Raw genomic sequence first — 27004 nt, forward strand, 5'->3', positions numbered from 1 at the left:
TTTCAAAGCAGTGTCCTCCTAAATGGCAAAAACAAGTGTGTGTGTGTGGTGACAGTGGGGGGATGCAGGAGGGAGTGAGGCGAAATGGTCACATGCGTAGCAGACTGTCAAGGAACAACTCGCCCCCTGCCTCTCTCTCTCTTTCTCTCTCATCCTCTTGACTCCTTCCATCCTCCTCCTCTGCCTCCTCCTGCATGCCGCTCTCCTCTCTCCCCTCAGCTCCTCATTTTCATCTTAATCTGCGCTCGCTCCGTCCCCGCTCTCCCTCTCTCTCTTCAGCTCTTTCCCTACTCTCTGCTCCCCGCTCCGCCACCTGTTAGTCTCCTCCTCCTCTTCACACCAGAATCCCCTCTTCTTCCTCTTTTTCTTTTATGAGGAGTTTCACACTTACGCTATCACTGAGGTAAGACACCATTTTTATTCTTTTATTCTGAAATGCAGATAGTTTCAATCTAAAGCCAAAGCTGGAAATGTTTATTATTCCTCTTAAATTGCACCTGCACTTCTTCTCAAATGTTTGGTTTTACGTTTTGTTGGCCACCTTCCGCTGCTATCATTGCATGCTCACTTTGTCTGTGAGGTTCATGTGCACGTCTGCTTCTTTTTAAGGTAAAAAACTAATGCATCACAAACCAGACAGATCATTCTGCATACAGCAGTGAGGTGCAACATGTGGCATGTGTCTGCTCTTTCACTTTTCTTTCACACCTTCCTGTCACACTCTCACTCAAGTTTTCCCGTTCCTGGCTGCCTGAAAATAACTTGGCTCTTAATTTATAAGTGCCGACTGTCACGATGGTTAGCTGCAGATGATGCTGAGTACCAAGCTCTAATGAGCAGCTACACTCTGAAAGCACAGTACTATACCATCTGCCTGTCAGCCAGCAGCTTGTTATTTAAAGGTGAACGGAGCCTGCCGCAGGGGCCCCATTGTATGTAGGACACGGGGGAAAGTAGACGAAAACCAGCCGGGAGACAGAGAAATCCTCACGTACCTACAGGTGGAATAAAGGTGTCTGTGAAAGACTAATGGAGAGATAATGAGAGATAAAGAGTGCAGGAGAAGAAAGGGGAGGTGAGAAGGCAGAGGTTGAAGAATAGAGCCCCCATGCCTGTGATATGACTCTAATTTAAAGTGAAGGAGCTAAAAGGGGAGGAGGGGAGATTGCATGTTGCGCAAAGATATTTCTGACCACCAGACTGTGGCAGCATCGCTCCTCCCTCTTGAAGCTGGAAACCTATGTAACCTCATGAACATAAGTACAAGGGGGCCGTGCATAAAATACTCTACTGTATGTGATTGCATAACTAATTGATGTAGGGACAGTGTGTGTGTGTAGCTGTGGGGAAACAGTGGCACATTATCCTGCAGCATATAGGAATTATGTAAAGTAGTGCTTCAGCACATAAAAACCTGTAAAGTGTGACGCTGAAATCGGCACCTTATTATCTTGCGCCCGTGCAGCCAGACTTCTCAGCAACAAGATGACGAGGAAACGAGAAGATGAGAGAGATTCCAGCTGGCAGCGTGAGAGCGATCAGTCCTGAGCTCCCTGAGAGCTTCTGCTTCCCAGAGAGCTGCGAGCCGCCGGGCCTCTAGGGTGTACGTGTGCTGCTGTTGATGCCTGTGGTGCTGGTGGTGCTGGTGGTGCTCAGGCTGCTCCAGCTTACGGCCACATCTGCCAAAACTGGGGGTGGGTGGGGACTGACTGCACACATTATATCAACCAATACCCTCCAACAAGCTGCTGTGTGTGTGTTTGTGTGTAATTTTAGGGGAATTAATTACTCATAGAAGTGTATTTACATGTGTGATTGCAGATGTGCATGCTGTTATGGCACAGTTTGTGTGTGTGTGTGTGCGTGTGTGTGCACACACACGCTTTCCTGGCTTATTTTTTCTTATAAGAACTTCTGAATTAATCCATCAATAAATTTTAGTCAATCAACATCTCAGAGCTCACTGACTCGTTTTCACCTTCATCTTAATATCAAGCAATCCACCGCTTAAGTTCATTTTCACCCGTGGGCGGCTTCTGTTTTGTTTTGTTTATTTTATAGTCAGGCAGAAGTGATTTATTGCTTTGTTTTCTCTCTAAATGATTTAACTCTGACTCTGCGTGCAACAAGTCTGAGGATATCTCTGCTTTGCTTAATCGAGCTTTAAAACAGAGCGCCAGCGCTTTTCCGTGTTTTTCAGGATTTCAGATGTCATTAAATGTGCTCTTGTGGCACCAAAAACATGACAGCTGCTGGTTTATAAAAGGCAAGATGTCCATCATTTCCCATCCCAGAGCCAGAAGTCCGTCAAAGTCCTTTCAGTCAAATGAGTCAGGGAAGTTTGCAGCGTGGCACACTGCGGCGTGCTTCAACAGTTTGTTTCAACGCCGGCCAAGAAAGAGCTGGATTATCTGTGGTGTATATTACCCGCTGTTGTGCTCACAGCAGTGAGACCAGATCGTGTATGACGAGTGACCCTCGGTGCCCGCAATTCTACTCAAGGTCAACGGTCAGAGACAACAAATTTAGAGCCACTGACAGCCAGGGGAGTTGTTGGTCATAATGATGGTGTCCTGATGAGATAAGTCTCGGAAATGAATCTGTTTACTAGCTTTGACCCCAAAAACAGCCTGCAGCCATTAACCTAGCATAAAGAATGGTAGCTGGAAAACGACTAGTCCTATTCTGTTCAAGTGTAAAGCAGGGTGTGGTTTTACTGGACGGGTACACAAATATTCTCACTTTGTAGCGTTTTGGTGGCTACTTTCACAATGATTTCGACCTTTGGTTATAGTCGGCTAGCCTTTTACTACAGTTCAAGTGTAACCGCCTGCTTGCTGTAGCTACATTTTTGCTCACCCATGAGTGTCTTTTTCAAAATCTTGTCAACAATAAATACATGGTTAGTGACTCCTGTAATATGGACATGACAGGCTCATCAAAAATTCAACATCCCCAGTTCTCCACCATGTTTGTTGGTGGCATGTGACGTGACCCGGTGGAGCGTTTCTGTCACCGCCGTCTTGATGATTTAAAACCAGATGTCACGAGCAAGGAGCAGCTCTGGCTGTGAACCCACACACTCATCGGCTAACTACTTATCAAAAACATGTTTCAATGAGTACACTGTAGGTCGATTGTATTATCGATGCTATTGTGAGCTGCAGCTGGAGCCCCCTGGTGGGCCATGGAGGTACTGCAGGTGCTTGGGGGCCGCAATATTGTGAGAAATTCTGTTCAAAATTATGCATGTTTGAAGTGTGTATGGCAACATATTTATATAAATGTATTTATTTATATAAAATGTGAATTAAAACTGTTAATAGGTGGTGGTCAGTTTGTGATATTACTCATTACACTGACCTAAATTTACTAGACTGATTGAAGTTTGTCTCCGAGTGGCATGTGGGTCGTACACAGACCTTAACACTAAGGTAGCATTAGCAATTTATAACCAACTGCCTGTGCTGTCTATGTTTTTTGCATAAAATTTTCAATACATCACTTTCTTTTGCATTTTTTTTAGTAAAAAAAAATATAAGATTGGGTGAGGCCCACGAGATTTTCACAAACTGACTTAATGTTTCATTCAGAATAACCCAAAAATAAGCAACTGAGCCCATAAACTTTACAGCAAAGGGTTTACACAGGTTAAGCGTGAGGGCAGTGTCCACAAAGACTTCTATACAACTAGATATCATTTTGCAACCACAGCTCCACTTTTCTGACCCAGAAGCTACGTCCAATTTTTCATACTGTCTGCAGTTCGTGACATGTAATTTCAGACCCTTTTAATAGTTCTCTGGTGAAACCATTTGAAAGCAGTAAGCTTATTGAATATACTGACCTTATCCAAGTAGTTTTCTATGTTACATAACTAGTAATTTCACAGAGAAAGAGGGGCTTCGTGGCAATGTGTCTATATTCAGTCGAGTCCTTTGAATTTTGATACAAAATCTGACGCAAGACCTTCACCAAAAATTAGTGTTATAGAAGACTGGCATCTGCTCTTTAGAAGGGATAAATGTAAAGAAAATAGAGAAAATATAGGTATACTCTCTGAATTAATCATTAAAATGCCTCTATTCTCATGTTTAACCTTAAAGAAACTCTGTTTTTATAGGCTATTAGAGGTAACTGAGAGAGATGAAGACAGTCTCACTTTTTACTTTTCATCCAATAAAACCTTGAAAATGAGCTTAAAAATAAGAAAAATACTTAAACAGAACCCCGAGCCTTCCCTGTCTGAAATCTCATTTTTATGTTTCTAAACCTCGCTGAACTCGACGTGCACGGCAAACACGGAGTAAGTGCAAATATTAACTTCTCAGTTCCAATCGATTAATGCAGAGAAAGCAGCGACGGTAGTCCAGGGGGGGATTTTCAGTTCACTGCAGAGGACAGAATGGCCCCTCAAGCCCTGCTGAGAAAACAAAAGCTATGAGATATTTGTTATCCACCCCCTCTTTTTTTTATTTTGGGAAAAGAGCAGACACATCAGCCTCGTGGTCAGCTCCACTCCTTGGAACCACAACACTATATAAGCATCGGGAATCTTCTCTCCATCTCAGCCTGTAAAGATTTATGTAATTACCTTTGTGTCTGCAGAGGATTCTGAAAAGATTTTTATAGATAAGATGCATGCTCAGACACTCTCACACACACTGCTGTTTCATCGAGGATGATTAGGATATGGAGGAGACCCCCGTTGTCCATTATCTTTTATCCTCTCTGATAGGCTTGGGTTCATTCAGATCTGCTTAATTGAAATGCAAATGTATGCACATCTTAAATGTAATGTCATCTTTTAAAACTGTTCCAGTTACACTGGAAAGATTTTCACCAGGAAAGCACTGTGAGGCAAAAACATCCTTAGATATGTTCTTGAAAACGAAAATCCTAGAGGAGCAGAGACTGTTTGTAATCAAACACCTCACTGAGCTCAGCGCTGAGGAAAAGAAATTGCCCCGTCTTCACTCTTGCTACACTGTTAAGCAATTCAAAATTGTGTGCATACACTAATGTAATATTCTCCTTTCCAGCCCTATGACTGTGCGAAAAGGAAAACGTTTGGGCATCACCATCCAGGAGCACATGGCCATCGATGTCTGCCCGGGCCCCATACGCCCCATTCGTCAAATCTCCGCCTACTTCCCTCGCCTCTCGCCCACTTCCTCCTTCTCCGAGCCACTCTCGCCCAATCAGGTGGCGGCGCCCGCAACGCTCAGCCCTGGCAGCACAGGTCAAGCTGGAGGGCCCATCGGAGGAGGAGGGGGGAGCAGCGGCCTGTTGTCGCCACAGTTACCGGGAGCGGCGGGGGGAGGGGGCTCCCTGTCAGCCATGAGCAGCATGGACACCTCCATTGAGATCGACAGCTGTGACAGCGATGATAACAGTGAGTCACCTGGATGTCTCATTGAAGCAACCTAATCTAAGAGCAAATAAAATTAAGTCAGCGCACATCTGGTTTACTGCGGGCCATTTCACTGCTTGAAATATTGAAAGAACTTTGCACAGCGGCAAGAGCCGGACCAATACTGCTGCATTTGTTATCAGCACATGTGCTGTCCACATGTGTCAGTCTGAGAACATAGTGTCACTGCATAGTCTGCAGAATGGCTCCAACTTCATTGTAAAAAAAAAAAAAAAAAAAAAAAAAAACTTTCCTTATCAAATTACCTCAGAATACATCATATAAATATAAGTTTATTAGTCTGGCCTTCTAAAGCAACAGTGACACGGTGAATTCAGTGGTTTGAGACCACAACATGACCAAAATTATGCTGGACATCTGCAATGAACTTGCAATTTCATTGTCTTTCAGATGGTTGCTTTGAAGGGGACCAGTCATGCAACCGCTCACAGTCAGTTACCATCTTCAGAGCAACTTTTGCACATAAAGTTGGCAATAAAATGGCAATTTTGTTTGCAATTAACTGCAATAAATTGGCTAAATTGGTAAATTCACATAAACTACATGCATTCAGAGTCCAGCCAGAACCTCAAAGATCTGAAATTCACAAATTCCTGCATTCATATTGATGTACAGTCTGCAGGGCAATGATTTAATTGTGGAAAGACATAGGCGCTTGACAACATTGTTTTTATATAAGAAAATAACTAGAACACAACTATTTAGCAACTAGTTTAGTCAAGTTATAAACTAGTCCCAAGGTTTTTAATCACCAGGTTGCCTGGTGGAAGGCAACCTTGCAGGCTGAGGGTGTTGCACAATCAACCTCTCACAAACCAGCTGGTCTCTGCAGCTACTTGTAGTCAGTCAGTAAATGTTAAAAAATTCAATTCTGTCACCAAGAAACCTCTCAGTTTTCTTAGTTGCAAGGAGGTTGTGATCCTATTTTTACTAAGACCGCACAGAGCGATGTGCTTTTTGTAGTCCATCTTCAGGACCATGTAGTTTTAGATGAATATAAGCGTCTCCCGACACACTGTTATGGAGACTCATGTAAATGCAGTGGGATTCTCTGTGCCTATAAATTCCCCTTTACACCTTTCCTGGACCTATTGGGGTGGGAAGCAATTAAATACCATGATTTTAAAAAAAGGGCAATCATAAACGCGTACCAAGACTCGAGTATAAAGTTTTGTAGAAATTTCCGGGTACTACGTTAGAGGTCAACCTCTACGGGAAACAGGAAAAGCATTACAAAGGATGAATGAAAAACATGTTATTCAGTTTAAGAGTTGCTAGGAGATGGGTTTTTGTGTGTTTTTGGGTAGAAGCAGTGTAGCCGTTTTAGCTTGTTTCCATGCTTTTATGCTGAGGTCAGCCACCCAGCTGCTGGCTGCAGCAGTACATGTACTGCAGGCAGATTTGACAACAGTTTCAATCTTTCTCTATCAACTCCCAACAAGAAGGGCAATATTTTATGTATTCCTTTCAAACAAAGAAAATATGTTTTCATAAAAGTCTGAGCGAATTCAATTTTTCCTTCTCATCTGCTGTTTGTGTTTCTCCCTGCCATCATTCTCCATCTGTTTTGCAGATAATAAAGTCATCAGCTCAAAAGCAATTACCAAAGTAAATGATTTTTTTTGTGTGTGTGTGACTTTTTATTAACTGCCTTCCAGCCTCTTTGGGGACACTAGAGTTTGACCTACTGTACGAGAAAGCCACCAGCTCCCTCCACTGCACAGTCCTCCGAGCAAAGGTAAATCCCGAACTCGGAAAACTCCATTAGAGCCACTGCAGCTGAACGAGATGCAACTCAACAGCATGTGTTTTTCGTTCTGCTGATTAAAAAAAGAAGAAGAAAAAAAAAAGAACCCTTCAAGTCTTAGTCTGTTAGTCGTTTTAAATTCAGTACTGATGTTGAACATTTGTACTGTGATCTTCTTTTTTACATTGCTTGTATCTTTTCTGAAAAGGGTCTAAAGCCGATGGATTTCAATGGTCTGGCTGATCCCTACGTCAAGCTGCATCTGCTGCCGGGCGCCTGCAAGGTCTGATTTTCTTATCAGAACAGAGTTTTTGTCCCTAAATGAAAGAGACCTTCAGTATCCTGTCACAAGGACTCTGAAGTGCAGATTTAATTCATGCTGCATTTTTTTTAGCGTTATACAATGAAAACTAAAGTGCAGACCAATAAATCGGCAATGAGGCAAAATGACCTTGTAGATTGTAGGAACTGAACTTGTTTTCCTCGCAGAGGTTGTTTTCCGTTTGTCTCTCCTCGACAAAGCCTGGCATTAAGTTGTTGTTTTCTTCTCTCTGCCCATGGCTTACAGGCCAATAAGCTGAAGACCAAGACTGTTCGCAACACGCTGAATCCCGTGTGGAACGAGACGCTCACTTACTGTGGAATCACCGAGGAAGACATGTATCGCAAAACACTCCGGTAAATGTTTGCTCTAGGAAAGGCTATTTCTGTCCTCTTCATGCCCTGCCTTTCTGTTTATCATTTCCCATCGCAAAGCTGACCCGTGCGTTACAAAGGATTTTCTTATCATCCGTCTCAATCTCAGCTCCTGGTTTTATAGGGTTTTCTCCATTTTGCCATGTTGCCCCTCTCTGTTTCCATCTCCACTGATCCTGAGATCCTCTTCACCTTTGTTCCTCCCCATCCTCACACTCTCCTGTCCACCAGGATCAGAAAAGATCTCCCCTCACTCGTTCTTAACCACTCCTTTCTCTTTGTCTCTCATTCAATCTGGCTCTTTGCTTCCTCTCTTTCCAAGTTGCAGTGACAGATTGAGGTCAGACTGAGCTCCGCGGGGTGTTTTAATTTCATTGACCCCCCTCTAGAGGTGACGAAAGCTGCGAATTGTTTCTGCCTGTGACTAAAACTTTGCCGTAGCACACATGGGAGTGGGATTTAAATAGGATCGACGGATGATCTCTCCAGGGAAATTAGACAATCTGGCAGTGTTAATTCAGCAGAGACATGTAAAGATCAGGAGATGGGAAGTTTAACTTAGGTAAACATGGAAACATGTCACCATCGATCTTTGAAATACAGTGCGTCTTTAAAATTAACAAACTTCTGAGAGCGCGAGATTCAAACGATCATTTCAACCTAAAACTTGACAAGCAGTCACTGTGGACACGTTTGGTGTCAGCTCCTAAGAATTTAAGAGTTTCTGATTTTTCCAAAACAAGCTAATGCTACAATCACACTGGGGAAAACAGTGATTAGAGACGATGACACAACCAAAATTGCTGTAAGTCTGTGCAATGAACCTCTGGTATGGTCTTGTTGGATTTGAAATATTTGAAGACAAGGACCAGGCCAGCAATCACTCGCACTCCAACTTTAGTGCAGCAAAGTAGCAATGAGATGCCATCGGTTTGCAACTGAATGGGGTCAAGTTGGCAATTACATGCGATCTGTTTGTGTAACTATAGAAGGTAAATGGTATAAATCAGCAAAAAGCTGTTGCCTCTGATATTCAGATTCAAGCCAGAACCTCATAGGTCTGAAAGAGAAATTCCTCCACAAACAGTGACAAAGTTATTGCAGGGTAGCAACTTAAGTCTAAAAGCTAAAAAAAAAAAAAAAAATACATTAAAATAAAACTTCAATGCAGTCACTGGGCAACCAGTTGCTAGGAGATTTGTGTTTCTTTTTACTCTAGTGTGACTGACCCATAATGTGACAAATAAAAGCTTTTAAAAGGGACAACAAGAAAATGCAAAATCATTGTGCAGAAGAAGAAATCATCAGTATTTTATAAATTACTTAGCTACATAAACAGGAAAAAAGTATCAATGTCATTACGGTAGTTACATGGATAGCTACCAGAGTTAGCGTGCTAAGTGGCTAGCGCCCATATCCTTGTATAACACTTTGTACCTCATGAGGTGATCGTCAGTGATCGCCCCAAAGAAACAAACTGTGCTGCCCAGATCAATGTTTTCTCTTTTCTAGTCTGGAAAACAAAAATCATATATTTAGACCAGCGATGAATTAAACAGTAAAGTAATAATGGCTGACGCTCTTGGTGACTAACAGCTGTCGCTATGCTGGAGAGCAGGATGGATACAATAGGCGGCTAAGTAGGGTTTGTTTTTAGCATAATACATATCGCCCTCTTATTCGCCTCCACTTCCTCACAATATTCTCTGCTATAGCCACCGGCATCAGGTGACACTAAGCTTTGGAGGCAACATGCTGAGACTGCACAGCTTATCCCGTTATGATGATTTTAAATTGTTTCTTACTCTGTTCCAACACTGATTTAAGCAGCCTTTGGCTAAGTATTAAAACAAGTATATGTAACATCACAATAAAAGCAGAGTACTTCAGACCATTTAACCAAACACTGACCTCCTCTTAAAGAAAACAAAAAAACAATTTGCACTTTTTTATCAATTATCATCATCTCTGTTCTATGGAGCATGAATCGATGGATGTAGCTACTGTGACGTCACCTGTTAGATTTTTAAGTCCTGTTTTGAAGCCACATGAGAATCTTGGTGTTTTGAAACTAGATTAGACCAGCAAGGAGTCGATCTGACTGTGAAATCACACATCTTTCTGCACAATCTTTCTGAAAGTTAGAGAAACAAAATTTACACCTTAGGCTTTTTTTCCCACTCAAAATGAGCGACTGAGTCCATAACTCATCAGGAAAGTGTGAAAGGAAAAGTCAAGGGCCGTTTGCCACAGATTTCTGCATGATCGTAACGTCACCTTATAACAAAGTTGCCATCAAATAGACCCAAGCCGCGTTTCTGTCGGTCTTGTGCCTCTCTTATGTAACTTGTGTTGCTGTCACAGCCAGATTCAAGACATGTATGTAGGATCGTGCCAGTTTTTACCGCCATTTTAATGACATATCAGTAGAAAACTCAGATTCACAGATTACACAGAGCAGGATGCTGCAACATACGCTGAAACGAGAAACTCATTTTAACCCTACGCCGTAACCTTCTACATTACCTGATGTGATGTAACTACACATCCGGTCAACGCATACCACAACAACTTGAATGGCGTGGATGGTTGTGGTGTTTCTGGTTACGACGTCAGTTAGGACATAGATTTAGTCTAAATCAAGCTCAACTGTTTTTGTAACCACAGGTATCGCCCCCTTGTGGTCATTTCAAATGAATGCATTATTACAGTCCGTGTGTAGGACCACAAGTCAAAATTAATAGTAAAATATTAAAGTATGCAGAACTAAAGAATCAAAATTTTGGTATTTTATCTTATTATTTATCAATGTTTGACTCAAAAAGTCACAAGTTTTGATAAAGTTTTCTACCAGAAATAGACAGCAGGCAGTCACAGTGAGACTTCATCTGTTTATAAGGTGGTGCTGGTATGTGTAGATCAGATTCACCACCCCCTGCTTGGGTTCACATTATGAGTGATGTCTGAGGCGTCAGTAATCATGAGCTGTCACAATGACACTTAAATGTTTTCATTACTTGATGTTCTGTAAGTGAAGCCTTACATCCAGCTGGTATTATAATGGCTCCATCTTTCTTCCCTCTTTGACCCATCATTTTCTCACTTACCACTTCACCCTCGAGCTGTTTTACACCATTTTTCTCCCCTTAGCGCCAGCTGCTGCTCTCATCTGCACTCATCTTTTTCCCCCCTCTCTTCATCATTAGTTTTGTCTTTTTCTTTTTGATACCCAATGTTTCAGATTAAGGAAACTTAAGTCACTAAACTAGATATTAACTCTCGATATTTTAACAGATTATTGTCTTTTATTATCAGAAACTGAAGACAAATGTTACACCTGTGGTTATGAATTTAGTAAGAAGCCAAATGAAGCAGTAGATGGAGAGGCAGCATGTTTATATACCAATCTCTCCTGTGGCAGATCGCTTTCTTGATTTTCTTTCTTCCCATTGTATGTCTTTCATTCACATTTACATAAATTAAAGAGAAAAGGCGCTGGGCTTCAGTTAGCTTGTAACATATCACTTCACATGTTCATTTAAATAGACTGGCCTGTTTTCATCACGTCACTAAATCCTCACATACACAGCATCCCTGCATCTCCTTCACTCCGCTCTCCCCACCCACCCACCAGTACATTTCAGGCACTATTATGGCAGGTGTAAAAGTTTGCCAGGCCCATAAATATGGATTGACTTAACCTAGCATGATGCACTTTCACATTATATAAATTCCTGCTGGAGGAAAATGGTAATTACTTCTAGTCTGCACACACACAAACACACACACAGGCCTGATTTACATGTAGTGTAGGTCACTTTCTGACTGTGTTACTTTATTCAGGTCATGTTTATGTCAGTGATTTCCCTTCCCTAAAATGACTCATGATATTGTGTTTGACTACCACACTCCATCACACACAAAAAGCACTCTTCATCTGATTACTTTACATTTTCTGTCTACACTGTTAATCACTAATGGCATATCAGGGTCATTGTAGGTCTAAAAAACATAAAAAGGGTGGTGGGGAGGCGGATCATGACTAAAGAAAAACTTTATATTTTTAGTAAAACTTTGAATTATCTCAGAAATTATACAATACTATGCAAAACCCTTGACTCACGCCTCATTTCTTTGTATTTTGCTCAGAAAATGAGAAATGGGTGCAGTGACTTGTTAAAACGTGCAAGCATACGCAGAAATTCAATCTTGTAATATATGCTGTCAGTCGGTATTTGGTGTGACCACCTTGAAGGACATTCAAAGCTCTTCTTTGGATGTTTCTGCCTTCTGTTATGTTCTCTGTCAAGATGATCCCACACCGCTTCAATAATGTTGAGGTCCGGGCTTTAGGGAGGCCAATCCATGATTGATAGGAAACCACACAGTAGCGCACTATCCAGGTATGCTTTTACTGCACTGGCATTGTGTTTGGGAGCATTGTCATGCTGAAAAATTTAGCTGTTCATGCTTTTCAGATGGCATAAAAACCTGATGGTTCTTTTCTGTGTCCATCAATTTTGACAAGATCGCCAACACCACTGCCTGAAACGCAGTTTGAAATGCAGTTCAGCTTCCACATATTTTTTAAAGACGCCCTGACTGCATGTAGAGATATGCAAAGTTTTGGTCCAACTGCCTTTTGGAAATCGGTACAAATTTTTTTGTTGGTACAAAAATATTTTCTTATCTGTCAAACTGCGTTCTCTTTGTGTTTCATAGATTCAAATAAAGAAATGGAGACACACAAAAACACACAAAATCCCTGAAAGTGTTCTGTTAGTAGCTTTGCTAAGTTGCCTGTTATGTGTGGACACAACACTGTTAAGTGGCTTAACAAAAAAATAAATTCTCTGAAAATGGTCAGGTACAAAAAAATACACTGGCTGCTTTTTCACAAATGTTCAATGTCCAAAGAAAAACTTTGAAAGACCTTCAGAAAACGTGGAGAACTAATTCTCAAGACCACTTTAAGAATTTTCAAGACATCCCGTCTCCTTGGAAGCAAAATCTTAAGAAATGAGGTATAACTAAAGAATTTTTCACAGTGCTGTTCAGATCCGTAAAGATGCCTGCCATGTTGGTCCAAACACTGCCATTGAAACAAGACTCTCCAATAAAGAAATCCTTGTGATTTTAGCCATTATCATCCAGACTTTGCAGAAATATTACTGTGAACTAATGCTCTTCAAAAGAAAACAATATACTCATTTATATGCTGAGCATCAGAAACAAAGAACAGCTGCAGAGGTATTATTTGCACCAACATGTGGATGCAGCATTCCCTTTTTTCATGTTCTTTTACCAGCGTCTGTGGTGCGGTGACGTTGATCCACCTGCAGAGTGATGCGATGTGTTTTCATAAGCCTTTCCTTTAAAATGTGTAAAATTTCAGGATTATAGTTTTTCCCCTTGTAAATAGATTGTTTCATCCAGCTCTGTAATTGAATTTCATACCTACAATGGCCCTAATATGCCACTGCAGTAACCAGCTACTCCTATTTTGATTCATGCTTTGTGCTCTGCCCATCGTTCTCTCCTCATTTCTCATTCTTTACCTCCCCATCCCCTCCCTGTCTCTCACTCCCAGGGTGTCCGTGTGCGACGAAGACAAGCTGACACATAATGAGTTCATTGGGGAGTCGCGGGTGGCCCTGCGCCGTGTGAAGCCTGACCAGACCAAACACTTTAACATCTGTCTGGAGCATCCACCTCCTGTGAGAAGAACGGGGGGGGAGGGGAAAAAAAGAAAGACAGAACCTATAAAACTAGGAAAAAGGAAAATATAAGCGTATAAGGGAGATGAATGATACAGTAGGGGGTACAGCAGTATTTATTGAGGCATCCTGTCTGACTCACAGCTGTGAGTAAAGATGGGGGGGTGCACAGGGAAAGAAGGGGATGAGGTGATGACAGAGGGTAACACACACCGGTCAGCCACAACAATAAAACCATCTGTAATATTGTGTAGCAACCCTTCATGTGAGTCACAATGGCCTTGACCAGTTGGGTCTCGGACAGAGGACCTCTGGAGGCGTCCTGTGGTGTCTGGTGCCGGCGGTGCATCCTGTGTGCTGCAGGATGTGAATCATGATTGTTCTGGCACTGGATCAGATGGGAGTCTGTGGGTTGGGCTGTCACTTTGGGCTTTTTGTTGTGTTACCCCAACTCATTCCTGGCCAGATTTGCAAAGTGACAGGATGTCCTATTTGGGAGAGCAGCTGCCTTCGGGGAGCGCCATTGTCAGGTGTGGATGGTGTGCAAGTTTCAAGTGAGTGATAGGTGTCAAAATAACTTCCATACGAATGCCAGGACCCAAGGTTTCCCAGCAGAAAACTGCACTGTACTGAGATAATAAACCATATCAGTTCATCCGTCAGTGGTTTTAATGTTGTGCCTGATCGATGTATCAATTCACTTGGATGAATATCACACATCTGGGTCTCTTCATATTTAAATTAAAAAAACAAGCGGTGTGGCTGTGGCATCTTTAGATTTATAAATCAATAACTGCATTTATAGAAATAAACTGTATTGCCAGTTTGTGAAAAATCCAATAACTTATTAAGCATTAATTCCATCCATTTTCTAAAAAGGCCCATCTAGTTAAGGGTTGCAGAGCAGCTGGAGCCTATCCCAGCTGCCAGCGCATGGTGTGAAATGACCGAGCTCTATAAGGTATTGATTAGGAAGAAGGAAAAGAAAGATGCGCTAATGATTTAGAAAAATGACCTCAAAGTTTTCAAATGTTAATACTGAATGCTGATGGCAAATCTGCACCCATGTACGCATTTATGGAAAAAAAAGTTACATTTAAAAATGTTAGGCCCTAAACTCGTTCCACCCAGTTTTAAATCTGAGTGACTGAGTTGGATAAAGCGTGGCTCTCAGTGGCTGTTGAAATTCATCCAACAAGTGTGGGAGAAGGTGAAGGTCGGGGCTCGGTGCCAGCCAGGCAACGTATTCCACAACAAACTGGGCAGACCATTTATTTTAGAGCTCACTTTGTGCATAGGAACACAGAAAAAAGGCCTCTCCCAAACAGTTCCTGCAAAGTAGATAACAACATCGTCTAAAGTATTATTGCACAGCATCATTCAGTGTGATAGTATAACCAGCCTGCATGCAACTAGTAAAAACTTCAGCTTTAAGATGTGCTGAAGGTTCACATGGCCAGTGTCACCATGTTTCCTTTGGCTTCGTTTGACAGTGGCAGCATCACAATACTGATCCATACTGGCTGAAAATAAATCAATAAATCAGGTTGTGGCACAGCAGCTGCAAGTTCATCAATTATTTACATTTTCCGACTTGTCGTAATGATCTTATCTAGCAAACTTGAACGCTTTGTCTGCATACAGAACAGCATTAATGAGCTGCTGTGCTCGGAAAAACCATCGGAATTAAAACCACTGCGCTCGGGATTCATCCAGGACCATCAGAGCACTCGCTACATCGATCTGTTTTGTTGTTGTTGTTGTTGTTTTCAGATAATTTTCTCCAAATATTCTTTTGCTTTGGCACATCAGCCGTATTAGAGCGAATTTTCAGTTTTCCTGCTTAAATTGACAAATACTGTCAGACTGAACAGACATTAAAACTGTATCTTTTATTGTAATGAAATAAAAGACACAGCAGCAGTCAGCATAATAATAACTACAAGGTTGTTATCATTATTATTATTAATTTGAATGTTACTCCGGAATTTGGTGATTTTGCTATGTGAAGTCTGAGATGATTTGTGCCTCCTTGGAATTACAAATACCTGATAAAGAAAGAAGTGGATTTGATCTCCACTCCCATGACCCACAAATAGCTTTTCGTGTAGGTTAAATGTCATCCGGGTCACATGTGGGGGAAAAAGAAAAAAAAAGCTGCAAACACCGGGAGAATAAAAGGTGAGGAGAAAGAGCAGGAGGTGAGGGGGGCGGAGAGTTGTCAATAGACAGCAAGAGCAAACCAGAGAGATGAGAAACAAATGGATTAAAAAATAAAAGCGGGGGGAGGGGGGTGCACAGGGATCGGGGGCAGAGGTGTTAAAAGGGGTTGCGAGGGCGCTGGGTTTTGTTCTTTCTGAGCTGGGGAAGGCTGCTGGTATTGGACTGGCCCTCTGAGGCCGGTGCCCACTCTGCGATCAAACGCTAAAGCCCCTCTGTCATCCCGCGAACAGACGCTGTGTCAGGAATGTAATTTTCAAAGTGGCTCCACTCTCCGCTCGATACAGCCGTCCCTTTCTCTTTGCTCCTCCAACCTGCCTGCTTTTCAGTCTTCTCCACCTCAATATTTACCTCTCCTCTTTTTTCTGCTCCGACTCCAGCTGCCTTCACCCACTGCGATGAGCACAGCCCTGAGAGGAATCTCCTGCTACCTGCGAGAGGTGAACACCCCGAGTCCTCTGTCTGTTCTGTTCAACATGACCCTCCTCCTGTCTGTCCCCTCAGTCCATTTTTCATCCTGTCTTAAAGAACAACACCCATTTTTTTGGTTTCCTCTTTCAAAACAGGGCTAAGTGACCTCGTGATACATTTGCATTTTTTGTATTAGTTTAAACTAGAAACAGGGTAGTGATAAAAGCCCTCTATAAAGTTAGTCATCTATATTTATCTAAAGTTAGCTAGAGCAGAAGTACAACATGTGCTTACTACTTATTTACTTTTCTATCCAATTTATCAGTATAAAAAAATATTATCTTTGAAAATAATTACACAACAAAGCAAACAAAGCTGTCGGAGTGGAAATAATTTAGCAGAGCTATGTTATTTCGCATCCAATCAAAATTTCATTTGTAAGCTGAAGAATGATTCTTTTTTATTTGTTCTTTTAAAAGCTGCATAAACTAAACTAACATGCACACACTGACTTTTACCCCTTAAGCCCCAAGCTGTTTTTTAAATGACCGGAAAAAAAAGCATTATCCCTAAATTTAGTCAGTCAGTGACAGCTGCAACACCGAAAGGCCAAAATGAGCAGCTCCTGGCTAAATGGATTTGATTCACGTGGGGGAATTTTGAAATGCAGCATGCCTCCTTGTCCCCACCAGACAGAGGGGTGGGGGAGTGCAGGAAACACTGGCAATTCTTCCTAATCAAGTCTGTAAATTAGAGAGGAACACAACCGTGTAACAAGCCGTTAAATGTCGTCCTGAAAATTCTCACTTAAACTCTTACAGCAGCAGAAATGAAGCGGAACAAATGCTTCCTCCGAGCGGCCTCTTCATCGGATCTGTTTGTGTGTTTGACAACCCTCAAAAAGTGAAAACAGTTACAACGCAGATATGAGACGCAGAATCCCAGCTGTGCGGGAAAAGAGCCGAGCTGTGACGCAATCGAGAGCAGCTAAACTTTGTTTCCAGTATTTCTTATCCTCACTTCACTGTCTGCAAATATCTCTCAATTATAGGTGTGTGGACATTTGGACAGTTGCACTGGTGTTAGTCAGGAAGAACAAGGTTTAGGGTAGTCTTCTCAGCAGACGTGAAAAAAGTGCTACAGGAATGACGTTTCTGTAAATGGAAGTCTACTGCAGCTCTGCCTGAAGGGCGCATGCATAACTAGTGCACTGTACAGTATTTCATGTGCATCATCACGAAAGATTACCACCGTCATCACCATGATGATACTCATGTTAACTATAACATTTCTTTAAAGAGCCAAGAAGACAGCTTGTCAACTAGAGATGTATACTACCAACGAAGTTCAACACAGTCAGGATTTATTTATATTTGACAAGACCCAAAACCCCAGGTGGAGATAACACGCATCACAAAGCTTTCTCTGTTAAGCTGGGTTCTCTGCTGCAGGCTGAAAGGGGGCATTTCAGAGGTCACATGACTGTTCTCGGGCACAAAATGATCCCTGTGAGTATCACCTACTCCAGAGATCTTATCAGTAAAATGCAACACTGTTGCAAATAAAACGAGAGATTAATGCTGCAGAGAAGTGATTAATCTGGGGTTACATCACGCTGGATGGTAAAATAAACACTTTAATTATTTTATCAATGAAAGCGCTCTCAGTGCTGCTGTTGATTTCTGACATGACAGCTGCACATTACAGCTCTGAAACTTGAAACTGGATATTTGTAAATGTTAAACATAAGACATATTCAACCGATAGAGAATCAATATTGCACTTAAAACATGCTGTAAACAGAAAAATCGGTAAAAACTGCCTGCTGATTGCTGAAAACTTGGAACCAGACCGGGTTATGTGTTCACAGCTACCACAGTGATTTAGCCAGGAAAAAGAGCCACCTAAACCCATTAACCTCACTTCGTAGAACACCCCTGCGGTTTCCCGCCCAAGTAGGGTCTGTGTAACTTGCATTTATCCTCACATGCTCTTTACCTTTGCTGTCACTGTTGGGTTAGTTTAGATTCCAAAACCACTTGGTAAGAGTTTGAAAAGGACTTTGGTTTGGGTTAAAGTGGGTCTATTCACAACACTCACCCCAAACACTGAAAAACTACACTTAGGAATATCAAGTGTACTTAAATCAAATGATAAAGGAGTCCTAAATAAACGTCTTTGTGTGCTGCACTGGGTTTGCCACCTTTGCCCCTTCTTGCAAGTAAACTTAGGCCAATATCATGCACTGACTACACTCTGGCTAAAACGCATTGTTTAATTGCTTAACACATGATGATGTGCTAAAGTAGACGCCACAGGCTACTGGTAATACAGTCCTGCTTTAAAGTGGACTTTATGCTCATCACTGTGATGTAGCTTTCCTATTAAAGCAGGCACACCTAAAGAGCTCACTGACTTTCATCTAACACTTGAGCTCATCTAAAGAGCTTAGAGACAAACTTCAGGAGCGCTCTCAGTCCAACAGCAAAGACCCGTCCTGGACAAAGTGAAACATCAGCCTCTAAGTCAGTGTACTTGGTCGCTCCCGGCTTTTGTATTTTCTATGGACAACATCAAATAGTTACCAAAGCGTTTGACAAGAAGCGGAACAACAGAATAGATTCAAAGTGACAGATGAAAGAAAGAAAGCAAGCAACAACCGAGGGTGAAGAAGGGGAAGACGGCGCTCTCACGGGCCCGTGACTCACCCTCATGGCCAGCAGCAGCAGTACATGTACGGTATTTATAGGAAAGAAGCATTTGCTATTTTGGATTTGCATCGCTGTAGGTGCATGATTTTCAAAAGCTGTCTTTGTTGGTGCACCGTAGATCTACCATTACTGTATCTCCACTAAACGTCTCCTGTAATATCTCTCCATCTCTCATTAAGTCTTATCTTCAGGCAAGAGGTGGACACAGCAAAGGAGATCAATATGTCACACATACTGATCTCCTTCGAGATCCGGCCTCCCTTTTTTAAAATTGTTTCAACAGTTTCGCCCCTTCTTTTCATCACGCTGCCTTTCCTGTCTCCCATGTTTTGTGTCTCTCTCTGGGACTCATCTTTGCTGGCAACAACCAGTCTACCATCTGTCGTCAGCAATCAGGGGACTTAAAAAAACTTGTAATTAGTGAGGATAATTTGCACCGGGTACCTGGTAAGAAAACAGCTCGGACCTTCACAGATCGATAGAGAGCAGCTCATTAGGGAGGTGGAAATAAACATGCATCAAGTGTGGAGCCAGCTTCTCGCAGGGCGACAGACAAATGGGAAGGAAATAAATTTGTGGGCGGGTTTGAAAGATGTGAGAACAGGCGGACTAATTGAACAGCCTTGAATGTGGTGAGAAACACAAGCTGTCCATTAAGCGAGAAGGAGAACTAGCTTTACTATCCTCCACAACTGAGCCTGGTTTTGTGATCATACATCAGTCATGGATATCAAATCAATACATGAGCGTTCATTTGAATCATGTTTCAGTGAGTCTGCATTGTTAGCTTTGCGTTGAACCAAGGCTGGAAACAGCTTCAAGGTAGGAAAAAATCACTAATGAACCGTTACAGTCCACCACTCCAGTCCTAACACTCCTCAGAGCTTTGTTTAGCTCCACTCACTCCTGAGGGAAAATCTGGCTCCTTTGCTTCCAAACACACCACTCTGTTCACCAGTTTGCCGCTGACTGTCTGTCTGTATGTCATTTAGTGCTGCAGGGAGCATGCATCGGGCTTATCGGGGCTTTTTCATTGTAAACAGCTGCTTTCTGTGGCTAGAAATAATGGTGACGAAAACAAAAGGGAGAAAGAAACCAATAAAGTCGTGGGGCCACTAAAACAATCAATAAGCCATAAGTTAGTGAAAGGCTCAGCAGGGCCAGAGAGTCAGCTGCAAATTCTCTTACACTGCACATTTAAAATCACACATAATGCAAAAAACAGAACAAAACAAAAAAACCTCATTGATTATAGCAGGTTTGAAGGTCGTGGAACAAAACTGCTGCCTCATTTTCATTATTGACCGTGAAGCTTAGGCCGAGTCACTAATGTGTGAACTACAAAGGCCGCTCGTTTGCCGTTTCTATGATTTTATTTGTTTCTGTCCGTCGTCTCTCTTTCAGTGGGAGACGGAGCAGCAGAGAAGTCTAGAGGAGAGAGGACGCTTGCTGCTCTGCCTCCAGTTCCTTCCGCCATCCACCGATGGCGACTTGAAGGGCGAGGCCAAGGAGAGAGCTCGTGGCGGGCTGTGTGTGGGCGTCAAGCGCTGCGCCCATCTGGCAGCCATGGACGTCAACGGTTTCTCCGACCCCTACGTTAAAACGTAAGCACGCCATCAAGTCATCGCCTGAATTTTATGATGGGCCAAAATACTTTAGACCAAACCTCCACGTCCTTGAACCAACCCTGACTGGGAGTACCCCAAATGCTATTCCTATTTCTCGATGGTCCAACCTACAGCAGCGGCAAAGCCTCAGCAGTTTGTTTAAGTAACCCCTTAGGTTTTAAGAGATCTCCACACACAAGGAGAACAGCAAGGATGTGGAAACCAGAAACCAGAGAATGCCAGAAAAACCGAGCGCCTCGTTGTAACAATGGGAAAATAAACATCGGCATTGCGAAGTGGGCGCATACCAGCTTAGAGGCGAGTCACTAATAGGGCTGGGTACAGTATTCACTACTTTTCAGCGTACCATCCAAATTGTGCTTGATGCTCTATGACATCTATTTGAGAATCCTAGGTGACTTCCTTATTGAGTTATCGCTTAAGACTTTAATAAAACTTAATCTGTGACCGTGACGTTGAGATCACTGAGATTAGAACTCGTCAAACTCGAGGTTTTTAGTAGATGCACCTATGGTATCAATATGAAGCGCCTATGTTGCCTCGTTCTCAGGTTATTGTATAAAACTCCAATATTTCTTTACCGATTTCTTGATTTCTTCAACCATTATACCAGTGAGGATGCAGAGGTTTAACTCGCTCTCAGACAGCAAACTCGGGAATATTTTTAATGCAAAATACAAAGGTGGTCATAGCAACACATCTAATCTGAGTGAAACACCTGGTCAAGCACAAAGGTTTTATTCTGTATGTAATAACAAAATGCTTAAATATAGAAGCAGAAACGTATTTTTTAAGAGAAAATTATATAATGAATTTGGCAATTTATTATTTCACCCTGAAAAAGTACACACATGCACACAAAAACTGTACAGTACAAATTTCCAAGTATCTGTTCGAATATGAAAAGTTACCCAATCCTAGTGACTATCAGTGGGAGCAAAAGATCCACTCGTGACATGGTATCTGTTATGATATTTGAATATTACTCATGTTCACTAGCGACTTTCAGACAAACAAAGCCTGAGGTATAAACTTTGATGTTTACCTTATACTGTGATATTGGTACAGGAGGTGATAATCACCAAAACATTTACACCTCTAACCTATCATTTTAAGGATATAGTAAGTGTATTGATTTCCTTGGTCAATAAGATCCCAGCCGTAATATGAATTGCACTCGACTGGATTCAAATCTTGGCTGTCGCTCTAAATTTACCTGCAGGCTAATCACTTAACCTCAGATCACTGCCCTCATAATTCATATTATAAATATAAACACACACACACACACACACAGCTGTACTTACTGCAGGTGGTTGTGATGTCATACGTTATCAGCTTTACTAAAATGAATTGTCATCTGTTTAGCTACCTGTCTGTGATATTTAAGGACTTCATTTAATTAAAAAAATATACCGTATGTATAAACGTACTATTATTATCACACAACAATGCTCACACACACATTCTGACACATGAACACATGACACAGATCAGACTGATGGACTCACATGTCACAATCCTCATTTCAGGACAATCTCCGTCCCCCTCCTCTCAACACCTTAATACCCCAGTTTGGTCTTAACTGGCCCTTGGCTCATACTGACCCTATAAATCACCTTCTGTTGCCACTCACGAGTGATCGATGGCTCGAGTTAACCTCACATCAGGTAACGATGAGAGATGAGTGCAGCTTTTCACACAAATAGGGGCCTCTGGGAAATGTGCCACTCATTCATCACGATGACTATAAGACAACTATGAGACTGTATGGGTATTGACAGGCTTGAAACCGACTGAAAGGCAGTGACATGATCTAATGTTATGGGTGTGTTGGATCATGGAGGAGGTCCAGGATTAGAAAAAAAACAGATCTGGGTGCTATTGTTGTCAGAGAGGTCCTCTGGAGATTCATTACTCACTGATGAAGACTGCGTGTGTCACTGTGTGTGTGTTTGTGTCGGTATCAGGGAGAGGGGGGTCTCTGTTTTGAATGATGCAAACTGACATAAAGTGGACAAATGAGCTTTAAAAATCGCCCCTCGTCTCGTGTCAGTGTTTTCCTGAGTGCTGGTTCTGGCTTTGAGGCTGTTTCTGCAATAAGTAAAACACTCAACAGCCTCCCATCTCACACGCTCACACACACGGACGCGCACAAACACAGAAATGCCAGCACGCTCGCCTCGCCTCACCTCACGCACACACTAATCTCCCTTCTCTTTTCCCGTTATGCTTCAAACTCCAGTTTTCTCTCTCTCCCGCTTTACATGCACCAAACCTACGCATGCATCCCTCACACATCCACAGGAACACATCACGCATCTTGTTTCATTTTGGATGCGTGCTCACATCTTTGCCCTTTGGCGGGAGCATCTTCCCAGATGCTTTGTTGTGTCTGAGAGTGTGTGGGAACATACGCTCGAGCCTGAGCTGTGGGTGGTGGGTGGAAAGCAAATGTGAATAGAGATTTTTGCCACGCTGCTTCCAGCTGGCTTAAAAATATCCTGAGAATTTAATGACAGCTCGCAAAGGGAGGCTGTGAATTTACAATCTGTGCTGTGCTGGTGAAGGACATACTTATCAGTCCCCACAGTGGGTTTAACAAATAATACATGAAACCTTCAGGGGATCGATGGGGGACTTGGATTAGAGAAGACTGATATCACTGCCTGTTCAATATGAAGCTACAGCTACCAGCTGGCTAGATTAGTGCAAAAACTAATACAGGGAATCAGCTGATCTAATGCTTATTAGCGCTTCAATATAGTGTATTCATTTAGAATAAAGAATGAAGTAAGAGTAACACAGCAATCACTGAGTCTTTGCTCTTCCTCAACAGTTATAGAAAAATCATGATTTCCTCCTCTGACCTTTACAGCCATGCCCGGTATTTGCAGTGACTGTTATTCTTTCTTCCAGTGCTTTGACATATGAACAGTAATGATTCGTAAACACGATGGTAAAATATTTTTCTGTCACAGGTACCTGAAGCCAGACGTCCACAAGAAATCCAAGCACAAAACAGCGGTCATTAAAAAGACTCTCAACCCGGAGTTTAATGAGGTACGCATCATCCACTTCAGTAATGACTGAAAGCGAAGGCGCAGCTCATTTAGAAGCTTTAAATGTATCCTCCAACCAGTTAGCTGCATTAAAAGTTTTCTGAGACTTTTGTGTGCTCGAGATCTTCTGACTGTTCACTCTGTCTTTACTCAGGAGTTTTTCTATGAGATCTCCTTCTCAGAATTAGCAACCAAGACGCTGGAGGTCACCGTGTGGGACTATGATTTAGGAAAATCCAATGACTTCATAGGTAAGTTCATGCCACGAGTGAGGCTACAGGTTACTTTTAGATGTTTGGCCTAAGATTCTTGCATTTGATAACATTTACTTCCATTTTTAATGCTCTTTTAAGGTAAATAGTTTGAATTCTTCATTGGCATTTTTCTACATTTTTATTTTGCAAATGAAGATGTCCGTCCATCCATTCATGTTCTGCTGTTTTTCTGGGCAATAGCCTAAGCAGCAATGCCCAGACACTCTTCCCAGTTATGTCCACCAGTTCTATGGGGGACGGTGGGGCTAGCTGAGATGTGTAATGTCCTGGGTCTACCCCGGGACATCCTTTCTGTAGGACATACCCGAAACACCTCATCTAGGTGGCTTCCAGGAGGGATCCTGGTCATATCCCTGAACCACCTCAACTGCCTCCTTTTAATGTGGAGGAGCAGCAGCTCTACTCTGAGCCCCTCCCAAATAACCGAGATTCTCGCCCTGTCACTAAAGGAGAGTCCAGACACCTGAAGGAGGAAGCTCATTTCTGCCACTTGTATCTGCAATCTTATTCTTTCGGTCACTACACAAAGCCTGTGATCGCAGGTGAGGTTAGGAACGTGGATCGACCAGTTCACCGACAGCTTTGCTTTCACACTCAGCTCTCACTGACCCAGAGTGGGCACTCCACCTATTTCCAGCTGAGGACCTTGACCTCAGACTCTGTTGTGCTAAATCTCATTCCAGCTGCTTCACATTTAGCTACCCCAGTGCAAGCTGGTGATCAGTGAGGTCCAGTGAGGCCAGCAGAACAACATCATATGCAAAAGCAGAGATGAGATCCTGACACGAGCAAACCCAACGTCTTTTGTGCATAACAGTTATGAACAGAAATGGTGACAAACATGTCCTAGTTCAAGACTTTCAGCGCCAAACCTTCTTCTAGTGAGGGTGCGAAAATGTTGCATAAAAATACAGTTTGTGGTATTTTTCTGAAGCAGATGGGCAGTCAGGTTGTGGGCATATGTTCCTCAAATTGGAAGAATGGCATTTGTTAGGGATTATTTTCATATGGAAATGGATACACACTTTCAATGCTCATGAGTCAAACTAACTACATCTCCCGACCTGAAATAATACGCACTCTAGGTGCTTCATCACACTGGAAAAACAAGATGGGGATTAGATCTAAAACTGGAGAGCCATTCACAATGGGCTGTTTGCCAGTGAATTTAAAGAGGGGAACTTGACTCAGCCGTGTTCATTTTTCCCCTTATTTACTAAGAAACCAATCCGGCTTGAAGTCTTTCTGCTTTTTCGGTTTTTGTTAGTTATGCAAATGTCTTTTATTATGGGTGTATTTTGGACAAAGCTGTTTTTTTCCAACCCATTACCTAAGCTTAAAAAAAGAAAAGAAAAAGAAAGAAAAAACATTACTGACATTTTAATTTTTCAGCACGATTAATGGCCAATCTGAACACACTTCATTAGACAAAGTTAAAAAATACATACAGGTCTAATTAGTACCTGATTACAATAATAAAAAAGAAACATTAAAAGCCTGGAACATGAGGTTTCATTGTTGATCCTCTTTGTTTTAGAGCTCTATTATAAATAAAATGGAACAAAACAATGCAACACATATTCAGAAGCTGTGTACTGGAGCTTGTTATACTCTTCTTGACTTCTCTGTCTGCTCTGTCCCTGCCCTTGTAAGGGGGGGTATCCTTAGGGTGTCATTCACAGGGAGAGACTCTGCAGCACTGGATAGACTGTCTGAAGAACAAGGGCAAGAAAGTGGAGCGCTGGCACACACTGACCAACGAGCTGCCCGGATCCACGCTGCAGGAATGAACCCGAGCTTCCTCCCCTATAACTGATACCAGAGGGACCGCCTGAAGACCCGGGATGAAGGACGTCTCATCGCATGTTTTAAGGATTGTTCTGCATGACTGTGACGGATCCATATCCTCCTTTGTGTCATAATTCAAAACATCATGCCCAGATAGGTGGGATGGGGTGGGGGGAGGGTTGTCCACAATCACAGATCAATACTCTAATCTCGGATCTAAACAGCCCCAACACAAAGCTGAAACCATTTTCTTCACAGTACTGGCAACCATTCACGTCCTTTCAATGCTTTTCGGTCTAAATGCTCCTCGTGGACAGAGCCCACTCACGAAGAATAATTACGCCGGGACGTTTGATGAGGGGAAAATGTTTAATTATTCTCTCGCGCAGTCCCGCATGTCAGGTTTGCTTGCTCTTATTAAATTCAGGCAAGTCGATTTCATTAACCGCTGACATTAAAACTCCGCGGTTATGCCCATCTGTCTCAAAGCGCACATACCTCTCCGTGCAATAATGATTGCCTAATGCTTCCGAAGATATTTCCAAGTGGTCTTAATACTGTCGGATGTTTTTTTTTCTCCTCTGATCGTCACTGGATTGACAGCACGAGCTGATAAGAAAACTGGTTCTTCCACGTCGATGGTTTGTGTGTGACTTACTTGCATGTTCGGTGTTGATGGAGCAAACTTTAAAAAAAAGAAAAAAAAAAAGGTTGGAAATGTTCATCAACGTGTTGTTCCCTAGAAGAAACTGTATTTTATTTAACGGTAACAGCTCTTTAATGTTGTTCGCAGTTGTTTGACGTGTCAGCTCTGATATCGGTGTCGGTCGGTTTTGCTTCACGTTCCCTAATTTGTAAGGCCAACGTCAGTAACAGAGGAGTTTCACGGCAACAGAGCGCTTCACGGTGAACCATGCATGGTTGTACTCTGACACAGTAAATAAAGTCACATGCCTTTGTTTCATATACAAATTGTAAATATGAACCGGTGTATAGAGCGCTGTGTTTTATGGTGACTCTCCATGGCTGCTGCTTTACTGTCGACTGCTTTCAGCTGCAGGTTTTCTCTGTGTGGTGAACAGGCATGCTCACAATGCCATTGGTGTTAATATGTAAATATATGTGCGCTGTTTCACTTGTTTGGGATGTCTGTCTTTTGGAAAGCTTGCATGGTTGTTTTTATCTTTTTTTTTGGTCCACAGTGGACTCCTTCAATCACACAGCCTGGTAGGAAGCCAGTAAAGCGAATACTGCCACCTGGTGTTCTTGAACTGTAAGTGCAGCCTCTTCTCTGACTATACAGAGAGCAGAAGTG

The 27004-nt window shown here is 42.3% G+C and overlaps 1 protein-coding gene across 1 annotated transcript; it reads left to right on the forward strand.

The window, feature by feature from the left end:
- Positions 1-282: 282 nt before the first annotated feature.
- Positions 283-27004, forward strand: LOC116327625 (double C2-like domain-containing protein alpha). The gene is made up of 11 exons (XM_039616722.1): positions 283-403; positions 5043-5395; positions 7093-7172; positions 7390-7464; positions 7750-7859; positions 13468-13594; positions 16195-16254; positions 20341-20540; positions 23546-23627; positions 23781-23877; positions 25555-27004. The coding sequence occupies exons 1-11, from the start codon at positions 372-374 to the stop codon at positions 25689-25691; spliced, it is 1353 nt and encodes a 450-aa protein (XP_039472656.1). The 5' UTR covers positions 283-371; the 3' UTR covers positions 25692-27004.

This window comes from Oreochromis aureus, linkage group 8 (genome assembly GCF_013358895.1).
Source record: "Oreochromis aureus strain Israel breed Guangdong linkage group 8, ZZ_aureus, whole genome shotgun sequence".
NCBI lineage: Eukaryota > Metazoa > Chordata > Actinopteri > Cichliformes > Cichlidae > Oreochromis > Oreochromis aureus.

Coding starts and splice junctions, on each gene's coding strand:
- LOC116327625 (XM_039616722.1), top strand. CDS start 372: ATGAGGAGTTTCACACTTACGCTATCACTGAG. Junction 7,173..7,389: donor GCACAGTCCTCCGAGCAAAG/GTAAATCCCGAA, acceptor TTTTCTGAAAAG/GGTCTAAAGCCGATGGATTT. Junction 16,255..20,340: donor TCTCCTGCTACCTGCGAGAG/GTGAACACCCCG, acceptor TCTCTCTTTCAG/TGGGAGACGGAGCAGCAGAG.